General features: G+C 39.9%; 4 protein-coding genes across 5 annotated transcripts; 3 read left to right on the top strand and 1 right to left on the bottom strand.

Annotated features, from left to right (window-relative positions):
• Positions 1-38: 38 nt before the first annotated feature.
• Positions 39-4651, top strand: LOC111321756 (uncharacterized). Its single transcript, XM_088756161.1, has 2 exons — positions 39-304; positions 1806-4651. The coding sequence occupies exons 1-2, from the start codon at positions 265-267 to the stop codon at positions 4514-4516; spliced, it is 2751 nt and encodes a 916-aa protein (XP_088612287.1). The 5' UTR covers positions 39-264; the 3' UTR covers positions 4517-4651.
• Positions 4652-5906: 1255 nt separating this feature from the next.
• Positions 5907-7691, top strand: LOC111321706 (uncharacterized). The gene is made up of 2 exons (XM_022924667.2): positions 5907-6077; positions 6196-7691. Exons 1-2 carry the CDS (start codon positions 6072-6074, stop codon positions 7105-7107), a joined length of 918 nt encoding a protein of 305 aa, XP_022780402.2. The 5' UTR covers positions 5907-6071; the 3' UTR covers positions 7108-7691.
• Positions 7692-9982: 2291 nt separating this feature from the next.
• Positions 9983-15005, top strand: LOC111321705 (synaptotagmin-1). The gene is made up of 4 exons (XM_088756163.1): positions 9983-10207; positions 10311-11227; positions 13181-13316; positions 13781-15005. Exons 1-4 carry the CDS (start codon positions 10195-10197, stop codon positions 14095-14097), a joined length of 1383 nt encoding a protein of 460 aa, XP_088612289.1. The 5' UTR covers positions 9983-10194; the 3' UTR covers positions 14098-15005.
• On the bottom strand, positions 14146-20117 carry LOC111321713 (uncharacterized). Of its 2 annotated transcripts, none has more exons than XM_088756164.1 (4): positions 19468-20117; positions 17718-18176; positions 17087-17278; positions 14146-16320 (listed from the first exon to the last, which is right to left on the bottom strand). In XM_088756164.1, the coding sequence occupies exons 1-4, from the start codon at positions 19520-19522 to the stop codon at positions 16226-16228; spliced, it is 801 nt and encodes a 266-aa protein (XP_088612290.1). In that variant the 5' UTR covers positions 19523-20117; the 3' UTR covers positions 14146-16225. The 2 variants fall into 2 exon arrangements, with proteins under 2 accessions (XP_088612290.1, XP_022780409.2); XM_022924674.2 differs by having other exon boundaries at positions 14146-16737.
• Positions 20118-20244: the final 127 nt, after the last annotated feature.

Below are 20244 nucleotides of genomic sequence, written 5' to 3' on the forward strand. Positions count from 1 at the left end.
GGGAATACAAAATTCTATGCTGGTCAATTAGACAACCAGATAATAAATTATCTGTTAATCTCTGACTAGCCTGGTGTCCCTGTGTTCCTCTAATGCAGAATACAACGATGATAGCAAAATCTAAAGTTGTGACGTCACTGTTGCCATGACTACGCTCTAATTCACGCCATACCCGACGTCAACACGTGACCAGCAGAGGTGACGTTCAAGTGGAAGATGCTGGAGATGTTGATGGAAATTTTCTTGGGGTTGTTCCCTTAGATTATGGAAATACTGTCAAATGGAACAATACAGTATGCTTTGAGTAAGTAACACTAAAGCGTGCTTATTTAGGAAACTTTATGGAAATTAGATATAATGATTGATACAAGCGGTGTTTGAAGGTTTAGTGCATACACAGCATGGACATTCTGCAGGTCACGAGTGCACGTTTGCAACCAATTTTTGTCTGGTAAATTTGATATTTGTTGCAAAGTAAACTTCTTTAGGTAGCAACTATAGTCCTTACTCTTTAGCTTAGAACGTCCATGCTACAAAACGGGATAACAAATGTAGCAATAGGTTTTCTACTGAGTTAGCTCAGGGCGCTGCACTTTTGTCAACAACTGGTATTAGCAGTATTTCAGTCTCACCCTTTTTTATGGCTTTCGCTTAACACTGCTGATAAACACCAACACAGGGTTTGGAGACAAACCCACCAATAACAGAACCGTTCATAGATGGTTCGATAAAGTCTATTATAAACGTCAGAACTTTGAAAATTGCAATTTTTGTGTTCGCGGAGAAAGTTCTTTTAAGCTAGCTACGCCCATCTCTAAAATAGGCATTCCCAAAGGGCGTGAATACAGTTAGTTACACGGAATGACATAGATGTTTACACGATAAACTAATAATAATTGAGCAATGTGTGACTTAAAAAGATCATTAAATCTTTTCTTTGAAATGAAGCTGCATTTCTAATCTGATAAAGAAAAAGGAATGTTATTGGAAAAAATTTCCTTTTCTAGCTTGGCACGACGGGTGGATTGACGGGTGGCAACAATCATCATTTGTTTTAGGGGAGTGTGATCTTGAATTAAAAGCATGTCTTTCTATGTTTCTAATTTCGATTTTGTTCCTCTCACAGAGGAACAAGGGAACGAACCATAGCAAGATATGTTGGAAATCCTGAATAAATGTACAAAAGTTATTATTATAAGTCCCGTTCCTTCCATGATCTCGACTCCAGAAAAATAGCAAATTTCCTCCAAAAGTGTTTTTTTTAACAAGTTCTACTGTTAGCTACAAACGTGAGTTTTAAGTGATTTTGCTGAGAGCTTTAATAATTGTTACACATGTACTTTTTTCTGGAACTTTTCCAAGGAAGGAGAACCCGGTTAGGGTCATTCAGATAATTCGCGGGTGACCGATTTTCATTTTGTTGTAGAGTTTTTGTGAATAGGGAGATTAGGAATCTATGGGATACATTCTCACTGTGTTCCTAAGTGGTTTCCTTCTTCGTACTTTGGGTCTCATGAACATAGCCGAAAGAATATAGGTTCAATTATTTTTAAAAGCCTGTTTCATTCCAAGACAGAAATTATCATTCCAATTAAAATGAACAACTTTTTCATGAGTGCGGAATTAATTTTAGCCAACCTGTCTACAAATATTGAGCTTCCAAAGAAGTTATTTTTTAGTGTATAAATCTAAATTTTGTTCAGCGATCTATATCATTAAAAAAAATCTATCCTTTTATAATTTCAACTTACAACTTCTCTAGAGACTCTGAGTTATTTTCACGTAACCTATTTACTTTATTTCAGACCTTTCTGACCAGACCACTGAGGAAACTTACGTCACACCACAGGATAATTCAGCTGATATCAGCGCGTTCTTTTTCCCCGCCATTGGTGCGTTTCTTATGCTCATGTTTGGCGGTTTACTTTTTTCAAGCGGAAGTGTCCTGTGCAGAAGCAAAAAAATGTCGGAGGATAAGTTCAAAAGAAAATTTGAACAGCGATATGGGCGACGGATGATTCGTTTTCATAACATACCGGAGAAAATTGCAAAAGAGCCATCTTCTGTGCTGCAGCAAGAAAACAACGACGTCGTGGATGCTGTTAGGAAAGATTATCAAGACCTACCACAGTACCAACCAGTCACTGGATTAGTTGGCAATATCGCGGGATTACTTGGGCAGACATGCGTCGTCAACATATCCAAGCCGGAAATCAGAGATACAGGTGTAAGTCCGATTCATTTCAACGCAAAAGATCGCGAAAATTCTTCGTATCAAGACAGAGATGACGGGGTAGAATGTTCTAGCAAAGACGATTGCGCGCGAAGAAACCCCACAGCGTCCAGTGGAATAGGTACAGATTCTCCGGAGAGTTATGAAGTTGATAGTTTAGAAGAGTATCCTATCAGTGAACATTGTTCTTTAAGTGCTCAAGAAGGAGAAATATATGAGATACCTGGCAGACATCAGACGCCTAAATTTGACCGTGGGGTGTATAGTGGTGGACGGTCAAGTGTGCTGCAGTTAGAAAGTGCCCCAAGTACTTTATGCGTTAAAGGCTGTCGTTGTCGCATACACGGCGCAGGTGCTGACAAAAAGAGAACTAAGGAAGCGAAGCCTCGCGTGAACCAAACACGACTTACTTGGGGTGATATTGCACGAAACTCGAATGAAATTCAGAATCATGGGAGTGAAAATGACGCACATGCAACGTTGAGTGAAATGATAAGGCCTCAAACTCCAGGTGCAAGGATATCTGGTTCTCTAACTTCAGAGAATATCAAAGGAATGAGTCAAAGTCCATTGGGACGCATGGATTTAGAAAAGTGGCTAAACGATGTGGAAGCGTCCCGCAGTGAAGGAGGAAAAGTCTGCACTTCAACATCTGAGTCTCCTGACGAAGAAATTGAGAGGTGTGGGAGTGCAACGCATGAGAGAGATTCTTATTCGAGCCGAAGACGAATGCGTGCACCTCTTCAGGAAAGTTTACAGTTGTTGGAAAAACTGCAGTTAGTTTCAGAAGATGATTTGCCCTTGCCTCAGAACTCAGTCCATCGTGGAGGTCGCGCAAGCTGCTTGCAAACGGTAAAGGCACCAGGCTCACTGTGTTTGGGTCCAGGTAGTTGCAAAGGACATGGTGAGTTTCAGATGATGTCTAGGCAGTCAAATTTGCCAACTAAGATAGCAGCTGATGAGAGTTCTGAATATCTGAATGACGATCGACAGCTGGTTACATCAAGAACTGAGCGCCTCGCGAAAGGTGGAAGACAAAGTAGTTTAAATTTCCTCAGAGCGTCTAGTGAAATATGTATCTATGGACCTTCGTGTAGAGTTCATTGCCAGAAAATGGTAGCGAACTTTCCCTACACACCTAAGAAAGGTTTTAAAGCGGAATTACATTCTGAGCAAACAGAACTGAGAGGTGCCAGCATTTTTGGTGCATTTCAAAGTGAGGAAGGAGATAGAGGGATCATGAAGACTACGGCAAAACAGCGTGAATTTGTGAACACGGAGAACAAAGAGAATGAAATTCGAGGGGCTAGCATCTTTGGTGATTTTTGCGCTGTGAGAGAAATAAACTTGAGAGGAGCGAGCAGCTTTGCTGAGCAGCCTAAAAGTAAGGTCCATAGTGGTTGCAGTTGTGGTGATGTAGCGAATAATTCTCAATTATACTTGGAAGACAATAGGGGTGCAAGTTGCTTTGCACCGATTGATGAAAGTACATTTGGTACATCAAGCGTCACATTAAGCTTCGCAGTGGAATCCGATACAGAAAGTTTTGTTCTGGATAAAACATTGGGTCAGAGGAAAAGGACCGGGTCTGCTATAGAGAAAGATAGCGTGGTAGATGATAAGTTGACATTTGGAAAGAAATACCAAACTGTGGATGGTAGCATCCCAATTGTTAAAAGCTCAGAAAAAAAGGATGTTGATCTTGTCCAAAAAGAACATTCAAAACGTTTTGATGAGTGCATTTTAAAAGTGGGTAAAGACACTGAAATAATGTCTACACTTTTAAGCGCACTTCGCCGAGATGGGGAAAAACGTAAACTGCAAAAGGTCAACCAAGGACCTAACTACCTTACGTGTGACAAGGAAGCTTTAGTAGGAAACCTTAAAGTGTCTGTTTTGTACAAGAAAGGTAATTCTGTCACCCCTTTGCTTTACGTCTCTATTTTGGGTCTTGAAGTTGCCCTAAATGAAAATATTACGCCAGACTGCGATATTTACGTAAAAGTTTGCCTATTTCCAAACTTCTCAACATGGCAGCGCACAAGGACGCTAAACATTTCGGAAAGCCGCGTTTTGAGAGACCATTTTGTAATATCTGGAGTAAAAGCAGTGGATTTAGGAGAAGCTATCCTCCGATTTGTGGTTGTTCGTGTAGAAGAGGACAGAAAACCCGTTGCTCAGTTGGACGTGTCACTAGAGGAACTTAAGTCATGTGATAAATTCAAAAGGACTTATACGCTGCGCGCGCCTACCTACAACACTGAGAATGATGGGACTACTTGAAATGGATAAAAATTGATTGAGAAACTACTCTGTATATGACTGAAGGAAGTGAAAACCCACAATAACTATCACTTTTAATGGAAAAGTGTTATATATATTTTGTACCGAATAAAGATATTATTGTGACTTTTGTAATATCGGAGAGATCATTATCAAGAAAACAGGTTTTGGCTTGCTTGAACATCGTAAAAGATTCAACTCCATTTTTCATGATTAAAAAAAAACCGCCAAACTTCCTCAATTCTAATTATTCTTGAGACTTTTCAAGCAAAGATTTTGTCTCTTTTAGAGTTTATCTTTTCTGGGAGCTATTATTTTGAGATTTCCTGCCAATTTACGTCTTACTATATTTAACGACCTAAAACAATTCAATATATCTCGACTGACGTACTCTTTAAGGGTCTACTCATCATGAAACCAAAAACAGGTGCTATTTTAGTTTTACTTACATGCACAACAAGAGGATGTTTACGCAAGACGAAATGCTTCACTTTCGAGAAACTTGAAATTAGGAATCTTTCAAACTGTTCATAATAGATGGTTAATTAGCTTTCAAAATTTAAATGCATGGGGTTCATTCGAAAAGGGTTTGATTAATTAACCCTCTAATACCACCTAAATAAATTTATTTCACTTTACACCGAAACGAAACCGAGATTGAAGAAAAAAAATCTCTTAAGGCTTTCCTGTTTGTAGCCTCTGGACAAGCAGGCAGTTTAAGCCCAGTGTAACTCAAATATTTTCCTTTTTTTAACCATATTTTCTTTGTTGCCGAGAAGAATGTACCATTCATTCGAGTCTGTGAAGTGACATAACCTTTATTATGTATTTCTCGCCTTAAAGAGAAAGCTTTAAAAAATCATAGTTAATTATGAAAAATCTTATAGCGGCAGGTGCTTTAGAATGGTAATTGCCATTTTGCATGGAATGTTGTTTTCAAAGGTTGAAAATAAAACCAATCAAGGAATTCACTGCAAGACGTCAAAAATCGATGAAAATCAAACGGAAAGATAATAAACCAACAAAAAGTAAGCGATAATCGAGAGGTGTTTACATGACATCGACCTTGAGAGCTTTACATTAATGTATTGTGGTTGAATATGGAACGCGAGAAGGGGGTGAAAAACAGATTGGCGGTCCAAAAACCATCATTTGACATTGATCGAACAGTAGTTCATTTATTCCAAGAGTAATCTAATTTATTTCAGAGTAAATACTGTTTCTGGAGCATGTATGACGCAAAGAGAACTGAGTGGGTAAGCAGTGTTTTGCATAACAACAAACCCACGGCCGAATCCATCAACATGTTACGCACGAATGAATACGGAACTTTGAAGGTCTTTATGATGGACAGATACAAAAGGCTCTTTAATAAGCCTTATTTATATTCACAACTCATTTGTATCAGTAAATGACCTACTCGACCCCGCGAAAAGTCCAGGTAAGCAGAGCCTTCGACACGTTCACGCATTAAGAAGTTCCCGTTTGGTTGTGACACGAGAAGGCAAGGTTTTTTTACAGCCGAAAAAGGAGACATGACTTCAGAAACGTTCAAATGACGGTACGTAGGCAGGGTATAGTTAAAAATACTTAAACTTTGGCATGCTTTTAAATCTACGGTAAGTTTTGAAGAATTCTCTACTTCATTACCATTCATATATTTTGTTTTTTTCCGACAGGATCCCAGCGTTCTTGGTGTGATTTTGGGATCTGTGCTTGGATTTCTGGCCGGAGTCATCGTAGTCTGTGTTGGATATTTTGTTTATGCAAAGCGATCGGGAAATTATAGTCCACTTTCGCGGGATGTACGCGCCAAGATCGATTACTATTCCGCCTCAAGTCCCGAAGGCGCGTTCCTCGCCGCACAAACTCGACCAGTTCAAGTCCAACCAAATGTATATACGCTAGCAAAGTCTTCCGCAGAATCTTACCCGGAAATAACTGAGTTGAACGATGTTGAACAAGAGAGAATTCGCATAACGAAGCCTTACGAAGCTGGCGCAATTACTACCATCCAAGAGGACAGCGAGGATGTTGAAGATGGGAGCGCTCGAAGTCTTCAAAGAAGTGGGTTGAGTGGCTCAGACAAGCCAAAACTATCAAAGCGAATGAGTTTACCTTCCAACCTTAAATCTGATGGATTGTTCAATCCTAACCCAGAAGAATTTTTAAAAAAGAAATTGTCATCAGAGGAGGAGGAATGTCGGCTTGAATTCTCGTGTTTTTACGATACGGCCAGTCGTGAATTACACATTACCGTCATTCAAGTTGTTGGGATTTCTACGCCAGACGAAAGTTTCTTGCGCCCGCCTAATTGCAGCGTTAAAATGCGCATATTACCCGAAATGTTGTCGTGGCAGTGGACGCGCAAAATTTCTCGTACCACGAATCCAGCTTTCAACGAGACTTTCATCGTACCTGGTTTTGTTCATAACAAATTACGAGAGTGCACCGTGCACTTTGTGGTATTGGATTTTGATCATGTGCAAGACAATGTTTATGTGATTGGGGAAGTATTCATGCCATTGTCAGAACTACGAGCCAACAGACTTGAGAAGATTGTCAAAAGAGTAAACCCGCTTTCTTTCTAAATTTATCGAATAATTTTTTTTTGTTTTGAATTCCGTAACAAAGACATTGACGATCGGGGGACAATATGGAAATTAAACACAAACAGGAAAAAATTCCTTTAAAATTAAGCCCCTCCAGTTTATGCGCATTTAAGCGAAGCGTTTAAGAAAAGTTTTCCAACTTATTTAAAATTAAGTTTACAAACGAATCACAGCTGACTTAATAATTTGAACGAGAGTGACGTAGTGTAAAGATATATATTTGGAATATTGAGATCTTGACCCAAGTAATATTTCGTAAGTTGTCGAGGGCTGGGAGCCATCTATTTATAGATCATAGTCATTATAATTTTTTCTCTTCGCCTTCTACATTCAACTGGAAGGATCTACGTTACTAAAGAGCTTTACCATTTCATCCTCAAATAAGACAACAAAAAATTTTAACTAGTGTTTAAATTGTTCGTAATAAATTTAATAATTTTTTTGTGTGTGTTCAATACTGATTTTCTATAATTATTTTAAAAGAATATCGTTCTAGCTTGCATATATTAATTATTGGCGCTTTTTGTTTACTGGGTGGCAGCAAATAAAGTCGTGTTAAGTAATCTCTGACCTAATGTGGTTTTATGAAATTCCTAATCCTGTTTTTCATCTCTCATAATCCTCTAGGTACAATTGTGGAATTTTCACTGTGAAAATGAATATGAAATAAGATGAGAAATCCTTGAAAATGGAAGCAGACATACAATCTTCGTCTATAAACTATAAGCTGCTAATATACCGTTGTATTTCACTTGTGGTCCTTGAGTGGAAACCGGAATTTTTATTGCGGTTTGTGAGAATCCGGACTGACGACTGACTGACTAATTATGATACAGTGTTTACTGCTGTAATAAAAAATATTGATCCGAATTCTATTTAAAAATCAGAGAAAATGGAGTTTACCATTAGTTAGAGAGTCCTACTTTTCTGAGAAAATCTGATCTGTACCGCTCAGGTCCGATTATTTGTGTGAGGGGAGTCTGGGGAGAGGACAAAGCTACTCTTGGTAGTAGGCTGGGGACATCATGGCTCAACGACTTATTGGCGCGTGAAGGCATAATTAACAGCGACTTTTAAAAGTTCTATTAAACCGAAAAAGGTCGATTGATGTTTTGTTTGATTCATTTTATTTTGTTATCCTTCCTCTGCAACTGCAATGGCGATATGTGATTTGCATCAGGCCGAAACAGCTTGTGTCATGTTTCGGTGTCAACTCGTATTTGTCCAGAGCCGGCAAGGTCAATTGTGGTTTACATAATTCTACTAGCAACTATAAATATAAAGTCATCATCAGAAGATGGAGAGCTAAAATTCCATGTTGTTTCAAAACCTTCGAGTTCGAATTCAAAGGCTAATTTAATCCATTGCGGAAGAAATCGCACAATTGCTCGAAATTGAGTATAAATTTGGCGGCAAAAACAAGTCAATCGGTCACGCAAGCACGCAATCATCAAAACGGGCGAAACACATACAAGATTTAAAAGGTAAAGTGTTTACGAGCCCAGTGGCCCATTAGGCCGGTGCTTAACTCCGGTTTCTGTAGCATGAAGCGACTAGGAGTATTTCTACTCCTCCCTGGATGGGATGCCAGTCCATCGCAGGGTTACCCCCAGCATTAAATTGCCGGTACCCATTTATACACCTGGGTGAAGGGAGGCACTGTGAGAGTAAAGTGTCTTGCCTAAGGACGCAACACAATGTCCCGGCCGGGGCACGAACCCGTACCACTCGATCCGGAGTCGAGCACACTAACTATGAGGCCACCGCGCCTCCACACATACAAGATTTATGTACTAAATAATCATCCCTTGTGTTTAAGGGGGAAATTTTTCATTTCCTTATAAACCCATCAGTAATTTAAAACTCCACACCGCATCTCTTAATAAATTTCAGATCAAATCAATAGGAAAAGCACACCTAACTGAAATAGTACGAGATGGAAAGTTAAAGGGGAAATAGGGGTGGGGGGGTGGGGTGGTGCGGCTCAAAAAGATGAAGAATATTTGAACCAATCAGAAATTCATACCGCTTAAAATTTCTCGTCTTCTCCCCAACAACTTAATTGTTCTGTTATAATCATATCCCTCCTTAAGCTATTCATAACTGGCATAGGGAGGGAGACAAGGAAATCGAACTGAGAGAGCACAAGGTAAGGAGTGTGCTAAGCCGTACATGCAGGCTTTACTTCATACACTCACCCATCGCAAGCCTTCACATCATTACCCACTAAGATTAGTGATAAATGAAGAATTTTTCATCTTATAAAGTCAGTGAGCTGACAAGAAAACTTACGTGACAAGGATATGCTAAGCGCGGGAGTGGGTAAATTTAACCATGATTGGTTTGAACGCAATCATCAGTCGAGAGCGTAAACAAATGACCTTTATTTGTTAAAATGCTAACGTCACCGGAAAGCTGTTTGGGAGCTCTGTGCATTTTCATTCTCGTCAGTTCCTGCGTAGTCCTAAAAGCCCACTGATTATCACGACTTCGACACCCCTTCGCGTTAATTTGTGAATTCCAAATTTAATTATGTGAAATTTTAGCTACGTTCTTACAGGTATTTGTATGTTGACTCACGCAATAGTTATAATCTCAACAAAACCAGGACACACCCCTATTTTCCCTCGTTTAAAATGATTATAATAGAAGCATTAAAAATGTAAGCTTTTTCATTCAGCATTTCTAAAGAAGGTGAAAATTCGAAAGTGAAATGTATTCCTGACACGGTATAGTCGCGAGTAAACTTCCGGTGATTCCTTACGTGACAAAAAAAAAAACATCATACTCTGAGAGATCCCATTGGTCACTTGCTCAAACCGGAAGCAAAATAGCCCATAGAACACGTAAAAACGGGAACATAATTTATTTTTCACTGGGTGACTTCGCACTTAGCGCGCGCCAATATTGATTTCGAAAATGTGACCGACTACGGTAATTTCGAGACAAATATACTCACCTCAGTTATGAAATATTTCTGTGGGTAAATTCCATGGAGCAGCTTTCGAGTTACTTTGGGTTTCGATTCACCGATGACCGATGGCCAACCTTGTAGAAGTTTCCTAAATGGTTAATCAAGGTAAACAGCCTCAGTCTAACGTTTTTTGTTTCCAGTATCAGTGACAATATATTCGATTGATTTCGATAGTGCTTTAATCCTCCTGTTTTGTCTTTTCTTCTAGTTGTTTTGGCTGTTGGTTTGGGTCTAGTCGCTGGATTGGTGGTGGTAGTTCTGTATTTACTATTACAGTATTTCCGTCAACGTTCTTCAGCAAATAATTATAAATATACCCAGCTGACATCTGATCCTAGACTTCGCTCGCGGACGATAATCAACCAGGACATTCCACCATTCTATATTCCCCAGCCTGTCTCTATTCCACAACAACAGCCCGCGAACGGGGAAATTCAACGAACTGGAAGCATTTCCAAAGAAGAGTATCGCCATGGCCATGCTCATTTGTCGGCGACAGTTCACAGTGTCAACGTGCGGCGCAAAGCGGAAGATAGTGGTGGCATACAGTTGGATGCGATCAACACTGGAACAATCTCGCCTCCGTCCCTGACACCCAAATTGCCAAGAACCCCTAGGACTCCGCGAAAAATTTCGCACTCGCAGAAGCAATCCTCGAAAGAAAATCTCTCGATTCCGCTGCATAGGAAAGTCGCGGTTCACAAGAAAAACACGGAGATAAACTTGGGAAAACTAGAGTTTTCACTTTATTACGACCAGTCATTTCGTTTACTGCAGATTTATGCTACCCGTGGGATTAAGATAACGATTCTGGAGAGCGTTCACCCACCTGATATACTCATCACTGCATCGATAATTTTAAACAGCAAACAAATTTGGGAACAGAAAACTCGTGTAGTAAAGAAAACAAACAACCCGCAGTTTAATGAAAAACTGGAGGCATACGGAATAACTCCTGGAAAACTTTCAGAAAGTATGTTACGCTTTCAGCTGTTTGATACTCAGACGAACACAATTGTTGGAGATGTGGAGTATGTTTTAAAAGATCTTCTGCCGAATAAGTTAACCACTAAAACTCTTCCCCTAATTCCAGTGGAAACAGATGAAACAGAATGCACCGATGAGGTATGTGTTGTGAAACTTGAGCGTAGATAAGTACATAATTAATATTTACTTATATTGCGTGACTATCAAATTCAGTTTTTCATAACATAGATTTGAAGAAAATATATCACAATACTCAGAATTTTTGACGTTTGACAAAATCTACAGAATACTGAAGAAAGATTCATTGTTAATCGAGATATCAGAAACAGACAGAAAAAAAAAACGAGTTTATTTAAATGAGCGGATGTTTAAACAATGCAAAACACCAGAAAGTTCCTCGTTCCAATCTATTGAAATTTTCCCAAAGGATTCTGTCAGTGTCACAGTTTGACCCGAAGGTCTTCTGTTTTGCTCTTCAATTTTGCCGTGTAATTGAAACAAGCACGAACTAAGTCTGGTTTCTCTTGAAATCTCTAGTTTCCGTTTTTTTTTTTTTTTTTTTTCTAATTGATTGGAAAAACGACTTTAACTGCGCTCTGGATTTTAATAACAATCAGAAGAGCGGGAATTGTAACGATCGAGGGCGGCGATGACATTACGTCACGAAGGAGACAAATGTGACACCGTGACGTAAATGTTAAAATTTCCTTCTTCACTTCTTCATACTGACTAAAAACTTTTGAGACTTTTTCTTTCTCTTGCATCAAAACTTAAGTAGTTCAACACTTCCTTACTTTTCAGTTCTTTTCATCTCAGCTCTCAGATGGCGATTTATTCTCTTATCTAAAGTTTCTCTTCACTATCGCTAGCGAATCGATACCACCGCACTGAGGAAAACTGATCGCTAAATATGGGTTGTTTTTAGTTGATTCAAGTGATATAGGTCTGGAGTACGCCTAAAGAAGTTTTAGAGGCTTGCGCTAAGTGCAAAGGTTGTCGACGTTATGGATACTGACGTAATGCAATAAAAAATCGAGATTTTTTCAACGTAATATTTTACAGTGGGGGGTTCTATACCAGCGTCTGAATGAAATATAGGAGCATACCAGAGGGTCAATTACTGCACCTTTCAATCTCCCCCCCCTTCTACAAGGGAGGGGGGAGATCTACTCTAGCTGAGTCCTTGTTCATATACAGGAGCTTTTTCATTCATATCAGCAACAAAACAAAAGAGAACTTGAGCACAAAACCAGAAGAGGAATAAAACTAATTCTGGCGCGTTTTGACGCTCAATGGATCGACTGTACGTGTAAAGTCGTCGTATTAGTATTTTAAGAAGAAATTGCGCGTACCAAAAAGGTGTAGTGAGAACTTTTAACTTCTGGCTGCGGTCCACGTTTTAAATTTTTTTCGCCTAAGCTCCCTAAAGACAGGTTAGAACTTACTGTCTTAGAAGAACTTTTTCCTCTACGGAAACCTCATCGCCCGCAGTTGAGCGCTTTGTTTGACTCACTTTCATTTCGGAAACGTAACTGAGATAATCAAAAACCGCCGAATCCAACAAGCCACTTAAGGTGCCACTTGCCACTCCTTTGAGCCTAAAAAAGATGAACATTTCTCGGTTAGCTGGTTTTGAGGTCATCTCATCCGCCAGTACTTCAGCCAAAGACTCGACGCAATGTTTTGAGTTGATGTTGTCTGGCGGAGACAGAGAGGGACTTCATTTCGTTTCACTTTTGAAATCACATTTTGGTAATCGTCAACGGACAGCAATAGTCTGCGCATGCGTGGCCGACGTAAAAGGGAAATCGAAAGAAGAGTAAGAGCTTCGCGCTTGTAACAATTTTGCCATCTCCATAGCCCCCTCCTCCCCCCCCCCCCAATCACCTTTTCTACGCTAGCCGCGCAGGTTTAAATTTTCAGAACTCTAACTTTTAATTAAAGCAACTGCCGTGTGTAAATCGAGGAGTAACTCTCGCTTGTCCTTTGCTTTTCCTGTGTATAGAACACATGGGAAGGTCGACCATCATCGAAATTTCAAAGTCACAAATAACCTTCCATTACTTTTTCTGACATTGTTCGTTTTTTCAGGAGAAAATTGAAGATTTGTCCTCTGAGCTTGGTGAGCTGTCGATTTCTTTGTGTCACAACCCAACGGATCAAAAACTAATGGTAAAAGTAAACTGCGCCAGGGGCTTACAGCAGATTTCAAAGGACGGGAGACTAAGTGAGTAAACCTTTCAGAAAAAAAAGAAGAAAGATATGGAACAAGATAATCTTCTTACATTTAAGGGCAGTGAAAATCTCTCCACAAAAACGACTGATTAAAAACGTCTTAGATAGAGTATTTTAATCGATGATATATCGGAGTTTTCCCATATGGCGAAGCACAGAGTATCAAGGGGAATGAATGTACGATAAAAGAGAGTCAATCGTACAATAAACTGTTTAAATGTTAGATAACTTATTTAACTGTTGTGAAATATCTCTGTGCAGTTTGATTTGTCATTTCGGCTCACCTAAACACTGAAACACTCTTGAAAAATGTTTGGTGGTAGCACACAGTTAATTGCATGGCCCAAGCAAAAGAAAACTGAAAAACACTTGGGGTCAAGCTTAAATAAAAAATCATTACTATTTGCTCTCTCGAAAAAAATTTCCATCGCTAACACCAATTATGTCTTTTTTCAGATCCATTTGTAAAACTAGAGCTCACATTCTGTGGACGGAAGCTAAGCACCAGGACAACAAAGATCGCTCATAACACTAAAACACCAAACTTCAGTGAAATGTACGTGTTCGATGTGAACTCAGACAAACTGCCCCAGATTACGCTGTTCTTCAAGGTCAAGCATCGTGGTATGATGCGTGACGTACCCTTGGGCACGGTGCATCTTGGGTATTGCGTGAATGTCGAGAGCGAATACAAGCACTGGGAACAAGCCATGGAAAAGCCTCACCTCGAAATAGCGCAATGGCACACTCTTCAAGAGTATTTTGTTGAATGATTACATTTTTTCGTCCCCTCACATTAAGATGAATTACACTGAAACAAGTAATGATAGATTTAAATGAATTTATTTGGGGTGAAAAATGCGTGGCCTGCGGTAGAGCTGGGTAGAATCTAGATATCACAGGGGAAGATTTCTCATAACGAAACTGTCAGGTGGTAAAGCTTACAAAATGTTATATGCAATTTGACTTTTTTTCAGAGAGAGAGATTTACTTTCTACGACCCCGATAAAGAATATTTTGCATGATAATCATACTCACACGAACGCGAAGCGCGCGTGTCATCGATTTTCTGCGTGCCTGAACAGAAAAGTCGCCAGAAATGTGAATGTAAAGGACTGTATGCGGGTTGCTTTAAACCCTTTGAGAGGACTTAAAATCATTGTCGTCCTTTTATCTTAATAATATACAGAGTGATTTGTAAGCAGGACAATGCTAATACCGATGGGATTAATCTCTTTTGGAATATCATCGTTAAAAAGATATCTATTTTGTTGTGTGTGAAGGTTATTCGTTTGCCTAAAATATTTTACGCAAAAAAAGTTGACCGATGTTTGGATTTTTTATCACAAAAAAAAAAAAGGAAAACAAATCCTTGTAGATATGATATGATACTTTTGTTCCCTTCCATTTAAAGAGTCTGAAATTTAGTAGCAAGTTTTATCTAATTTGTTTTTGGCAGGTCTGTTATTGCAGTCATTAAGTCTGTTATTGCAGTTATGAGTTCAAACAATGACAGTTCGTAACAATTACAAAAGCTGACGTTTCGAGCGTTAGCCCTTCGTCGGAGCGAATTATTTCGTTAACCCCACCGACGCAGCCCCAAACAGTTTCTTTAGAAACTATCAGCCTTTATATAGTTCGTAACACACTGTTATGATCAATAAAGTAGTTTAGCAATGTTTCTTCGTCTTCCTTTTGGTTCAAAGTTTAAAATTCATCTGGCGACTACGGCATTACAATTTAATTTATTTATAGCAGCAAGACGGTGCATTGATGGAAAATCCTTCTGTTACGCATTCTTTCTTACAAAGTGCTAATGGGTTTTCTACATTTAACTCAATGAACAATTTGAAACAAATATTTTTATAAAATAAGCAGTGGCCTTTCTCACGTTTCAGACCGTTTAAACACAGATGAAGTTTCTACCCTCACTTTCTAGCGTAAATTACAAGAAACTTGCAAAAACTCCGGAGAGAGATGTATAACGAAAACAATGAATAAAAACCACTTGTCCTCGTTTTTTGAGAATCCAAAATACGGACTGTACGTATATACAGGGTTCGTACGCGTCTTGAAAACCCTTGAATTTCAGGAGGCCGATTTCAAGGCCTTGGAAGTACTTAAATTTCGTTTTGGGTCCTTGAAAGTCCTTGATTTTTTATTGAACAACATCGAAAAATATCTGCTGTTGTTTTGCACCATCGGTAAACCCAAAACACAGATGTTAACAGAAACATTTTTCTTGGTTTTGAAGTAAAATTTTCATTACAAAAAGTCCTTGAAATTTCTAAGTAGGGTCCTGGAAAGTCCTTGGAAAGTCCTTGAATCTTTGGCCTGAAAAAGTGTACGAACCCTGTATATATGACTGGTACCGCGTGTCGTGACAACAATTAACAAATGGTAAACACCACAGCGTACACTATTGAGTTATGGATGCACGCGGGAGGTTGCTAAGCACGAAAGAAGCGTATCGCCTCGAGCGACTCTTGCTTCTTGAGTGTTTAGCAAACCTCCCAAGTGCATCCATAACTCAATAGTGTACGCTGTGGTGGTTACCATTTGTTTTATAACATAACATTGATACATTGTAGCTAAAGAGTTCCCTTTTATTTAACAAACCTTACGTGACCAGAATAAACAAGCGCGCGCGGAAAAATAGTCTTTGCATTTGCTCACATCAGCAACGTACACCCATGGGCAAATGGGGGACGCTAAATTGACCAATCAGAGCGCGCGCTTTACTTTGGTTACGTTATAATACTTTTTGCTTGCTTTCACACTTCCTCCTAATTCATGTGTTCCACGTCAGTATATTTACAAGCTCGTTTTACAGTTATTCACATTGTTCCTTAATCTATTTCCCCCGAGCTACTTAGAAAAGTGAAATTCCGCTCTGGTTTTCTAGTGATAAACTGATGTCATGACAGCCTCTTTCCCGCCAGACTCTTCGCCTTCTGGTCCTTGATAGAACTTCTCTTTTCCAAGGAGTCGCAAGCCTATGGGACGCAAGACTTGTTTAAGGTACCCGTGCACGAACGTGCCTCTTGCTCCTAGCATTTGTGGGGCCATATTGTATAAGCTCTTCAGTGGGGACATAAAGGAATCAACCAAATCATGATCCACAATGTCAGCGTAACACGACACCCAAACACCGTCCACAATCATGGTCCCTTCCCGGGTAACTGGTGCAAAGGCTCCTAATCTTTCAGCTGTCGTAACTGACATAACCCCCTTTGCAATAGGAGCACGGTACGTTGAAACATGAACGAGGATATAGTCACCTGGTTTGATTTGGGACGCATGCACAGAGCGGAAGGTATTTCCTCCCAACTTAAGTTGGAACTCGAACACAAGATGAGCCTCACTAAGTGTGAGCTTAATGTTGTCTTCAGTGGTGATGGTGTAATAATGGCCTGCACAGGAAGAAAATTTGCGCTGCATTTATGATTCTTTTTCATAACACCTTTTAATTTCTCTTAAGAGTCTTTTCAAACACAAGTCTCTCAGGACTAAAGTCAGCACCAGAATAGTATTGGTTCCTTAGCAAAAGAAAAAAAAAAGCGTAGTTGGTGTTTAAACCGTATCGGTGGAATCAGAAATATTAGTGTTTGGGAGCCAATCAGATACTAAGGATAGCCAGTAATTTCCAAACAAATGTAATTACAGCAAACACCTTTTCAAGGAAAACTTAAAAAATGAGGATAAGTTTTAGGACCAAAATTGGAACATGAGGGGATAAAATGATTCACGGGCACCACCTACCCTTGTAATCAGGCGCTTGATCCAAGAAGGTGACAACAGGACTAAAGATAATCTCGCCACCCTTAGAAAAGGTCTTGACTGTGTCTCCAATGGCAAGCTCACTGATGGGAATCTTCTTCCCAGATCTGAGCTCTACTTTAGCTTTCGAAGGGAAGCATGATTGCTGAACATTGACGTTGATCCCGCAGCCGTCTAAAACAAAAGGGGGAAAAGAGTCATCGAGCTAATTAACTCAGGTGATTGATAAGCTACAAGTCTTCAACCGTGTCATGCTCAATGACTGAAAATTTCAAAAGACGCATCTCAGATAGACGGGCTACAATTTTCCTTCAGATTTGTTCACTAGTATGCGTAGTTAGTGAAATGAATGGAAGTCGTAGCGAAGATGCTTTCGGTAGCAGGGTTCGAAACTGCCAATACTTAAAGGAAATTTCTGTAGCAGATTTGCTCCTGTTATTCCTTTCTCGTACTCAAACCACTTACAGCCAACCGAGGTAAGCTTTCAAAGGGAAAGGCTCCTTTGACCAGGTTAGCAAGTATAATCTACATCATAAAATCATTCGGCCCAGGCGCTCAAATTGGCTAAATTTCCTCCACCCAAAATTTACTCCAATGTGTTTCTTCCACTTACCTGGTGGAGTAGGCCACAACTGAGCAGATAAGAAATTTTTGTGTTTAAGGACACCTTTGGCTTGATGAAATCCATATCCGTCCCACAGCAGAACGCTACAATCGTTGCTGTCATCTCCATCTTTAATGTCAACGAACATTATCCCCATTTGTCCACGAAAAACCGCTGTCTTGTTAGATACAACGGGCGCCCCATATTCTTCCTTGAGGTACTCTAACAGAGGAGCTCGTTCATAGAAGTAATGGTAGCCTTTCCGACCCTTCTTGCTTCCACTCCTTTCCGTTGTCACATTTAACACGGCGCTCATTCGCAGTATGCATGTGGCGTTCAATGGGAATTTAAGAACGCTTCTTTTACCCGGGAAAAGGTACTCTTTAACGTCCGAACCGTTGTAAAGCCCACCATTACGTTGATTGCCAAGATACATTTTTTGAAGGATGGAGAAACGTGGCAGCATTTCTGTACACGCAATGAAAGTGCAAATGTTTTGAATCATGAAAGAGGTAAGTGGCAGCCATTACATTAACCTCGGTACGAAAAGGAAAAAGATCACAGCGAGGCTCCCACTCAAAGTCAAAGCCTTCAAAGAATAATCATGAATGCACGTTACAGCTTTCGCGCGCGGATCTCCTCATCGCAAAGGGATGCGGGATTCGATTAGCGTTCGTTGGAAGAGTAAAAAGTAAACAGGCACCTTTTCGAAAAAGACCTTGGAGATATTTTAGAAAACTCAGGAGCATATCGAAGATTTCTTAAGTTCCTTTAAACAGACTTTTCGATCAAGTTTCCATCGGCCGGCTGCTTTTGTCGCATTTGATACGTCTCACTGGTTTAACTAAAAGGCGGTAGATTGGTATAAGGAACCAGACACATAATATTTTAAAGGCTGATAGTTTCGAAAGAAACTGTTTGGGGCTGCGTCGGTGGGAGTAACGAAATAATTTGGATATATCAACAAAGTTGAAATGGTAAATTAGCCACCGTAATGATTACAAAAGCTGACGTTTCGAGCGTTAGCCCTTCGTCGGAGCGAATAGAGGAATTGTGGGTTGTGTGTGCTTTTCTGCCTTTAAAAGCACACACAACCCACAATTCCTCTATTCGCTCCAACGAAGGGCTAACGCTTGAAACGTCAGTTTTTGTAATCATTACGGTGGCTAATTTACCATTTCAACTTTGTTGATATATCCACATAATATTTTAGCTTTAAGTTTTAGTATCATGAGACAATAGACATAAAAATTTGTTGTTACATCATGGTGGGGATACCAAATTCGGTCTCCTCGCACCGTAAGCACTCAATGAAATTAAAACCATCACGAAAGTAAACAAACTGCGCATTTGCAAAAATGAATAGAGCAATGCAGTATGGCACGGTTAAATGCATGTTAAAATGTTTCTCGAGCGCGGAAAGAATGTAGAAACGTTATTGCGATATCTATAGATGCGGCGCGGAAGAGCAAAAGTTCTAATTTGTTACCAAATTTAATTTGGTACGTGGTATAAGGTTTCCCGGGCCTAGCTTGAAACGCATGGAATAGCAGCTGGCGTCATTATTTTACCAACCAAAACCCTGCGATCACAGTGGTGAATAGCGGGATTACAAGACCTCACGAAAGGCTAAGTCGGACTCAGGAGATGTTTACATAAACACCGCTGCGCATAACCAACTTTGCGGCTGCCAACACCCACACTTACGGAGCTGATCGAACCGCCACAAATGGAGCATAAGAACATTTTAAATACTCACTGGTGAAGGTCACCGGTAGAGTAAACGCAAGGAGTATCGTCACCAACACCTTCATGTTGGCAGCTTCTCTGTGAAGTCTTTCTTGTCTTCCTCAGCGGAGAAACGCACGAAAATGCAAACCAACTCTTAAGAGTGTCGAAATGAGCTTTGAACGTTAGCAGCAGTGTAATAACGGAAAACATTTATCAATTATTCAGGAAGAATAATACGTTTCGTGCGGTTCCCCTTGGCATTGCAGGTGGCATTATTTATCTATCGGACAAACGGAAAATAAGTTTTGCATTTCGAGACTGTTTTAGTCCGTTTTCTGCAAATATGATGCTAGACAACAAATTCGTTGGAATTAGCACCTAAACTGTGCTTATAGAAATTAAGAGAGCTCGAGTCCAGGCTGAAGGCAAGAAAAATTATATCGTTAAACTGGAGAGAACTGGCAAAGATGGGTTAACAACTGGATGGTGTGAAACAGTGGCAGATCGTTCAACTCTACATAAACTATTCACATATCATTGTTACTCAGGGCGTTCTTCTGGCTGAGAGCCATACCACATCTTTATTTTACACAATACACGCACCTCAGCTTCACGACGGGATTCTCTGACAAGCCTCGACTGTACGGTTCCCCTCCTCAAACTTTGAGGTAAAGACATCAAAACACATCCAGTAAACTTTTGCAGAGAATAACGTCATCCCTGCGCACCGCATTGTCTACACTCGGACACCTCCAGATATTTCCGAGATTACTATTCGGTCGAACAGGTTATGTAACAGCATTTT

The sequence above is a fragment of the Stylophora pistillata genome, chromosome 4, assembly GCF_964205215.1.
Source record: "Stylophora pistillata chromosome 4, jaStyPist1.2, whole genome shotgun sequence".
Taxonomy (NCBI): domain Eukaryota; kingdom Metazoa; phylum Cnidaria; class Anthozoa; order Scleractinia; family Pocilloporidae; genus Stylophora; species Stylophora pistillata.

Coding starts and splice junctions, on each gene's coding strand:
- LOC111321756 (XM_088756161.1), top strand. CDS start 265: ATGGAAATACTGTCAAATGGAACAATACAGTATGCTTTGA. Junction 305..1,805: donor AACAATACAGTATGCTTTGA/GTAAGTAACACT, acceptor ACTTTATTTCAG/ACCTTTCTGACCAGACCACT.
- LOC111321705 (XM_088756163.1), top strand. Junction 11,228..13,180: donor AAACAGAATGCACCGATGAG/GTATGTGTTGTG, acceptor TCGTTTTTTCAG/GAGAAAATTGAAGATTTGTC. Junction 13,317..13,780: donor TTCAAAGGACGGGAGACTAA/GTGAGTAAACCT, acceptor GTCTTTTTTCAG/ATCCATTTGTAAAACTAGAG.
- LOC111321713 (XM_022924674.2), bottom strand. CDS start 19,522: ATGAAGGTGTTGGTGACGATACTCCTTGCGTTTACTCTACCGGTGACC. Junction 18,177..19,467: donor TCTACCGGTGACCTTCACCA/GTGAGTATTTAA, acceptor TTGCGTGTACAG/AAATGCTGCCACGTTTCTCC. Junction 17,279..17,717: donor GTTGTGGCCTACTCCACCAG/GTAAGTGGAAGA, acceptor CTTTTGTTTTAG/ACGGCTGCGGGATCAACGTC.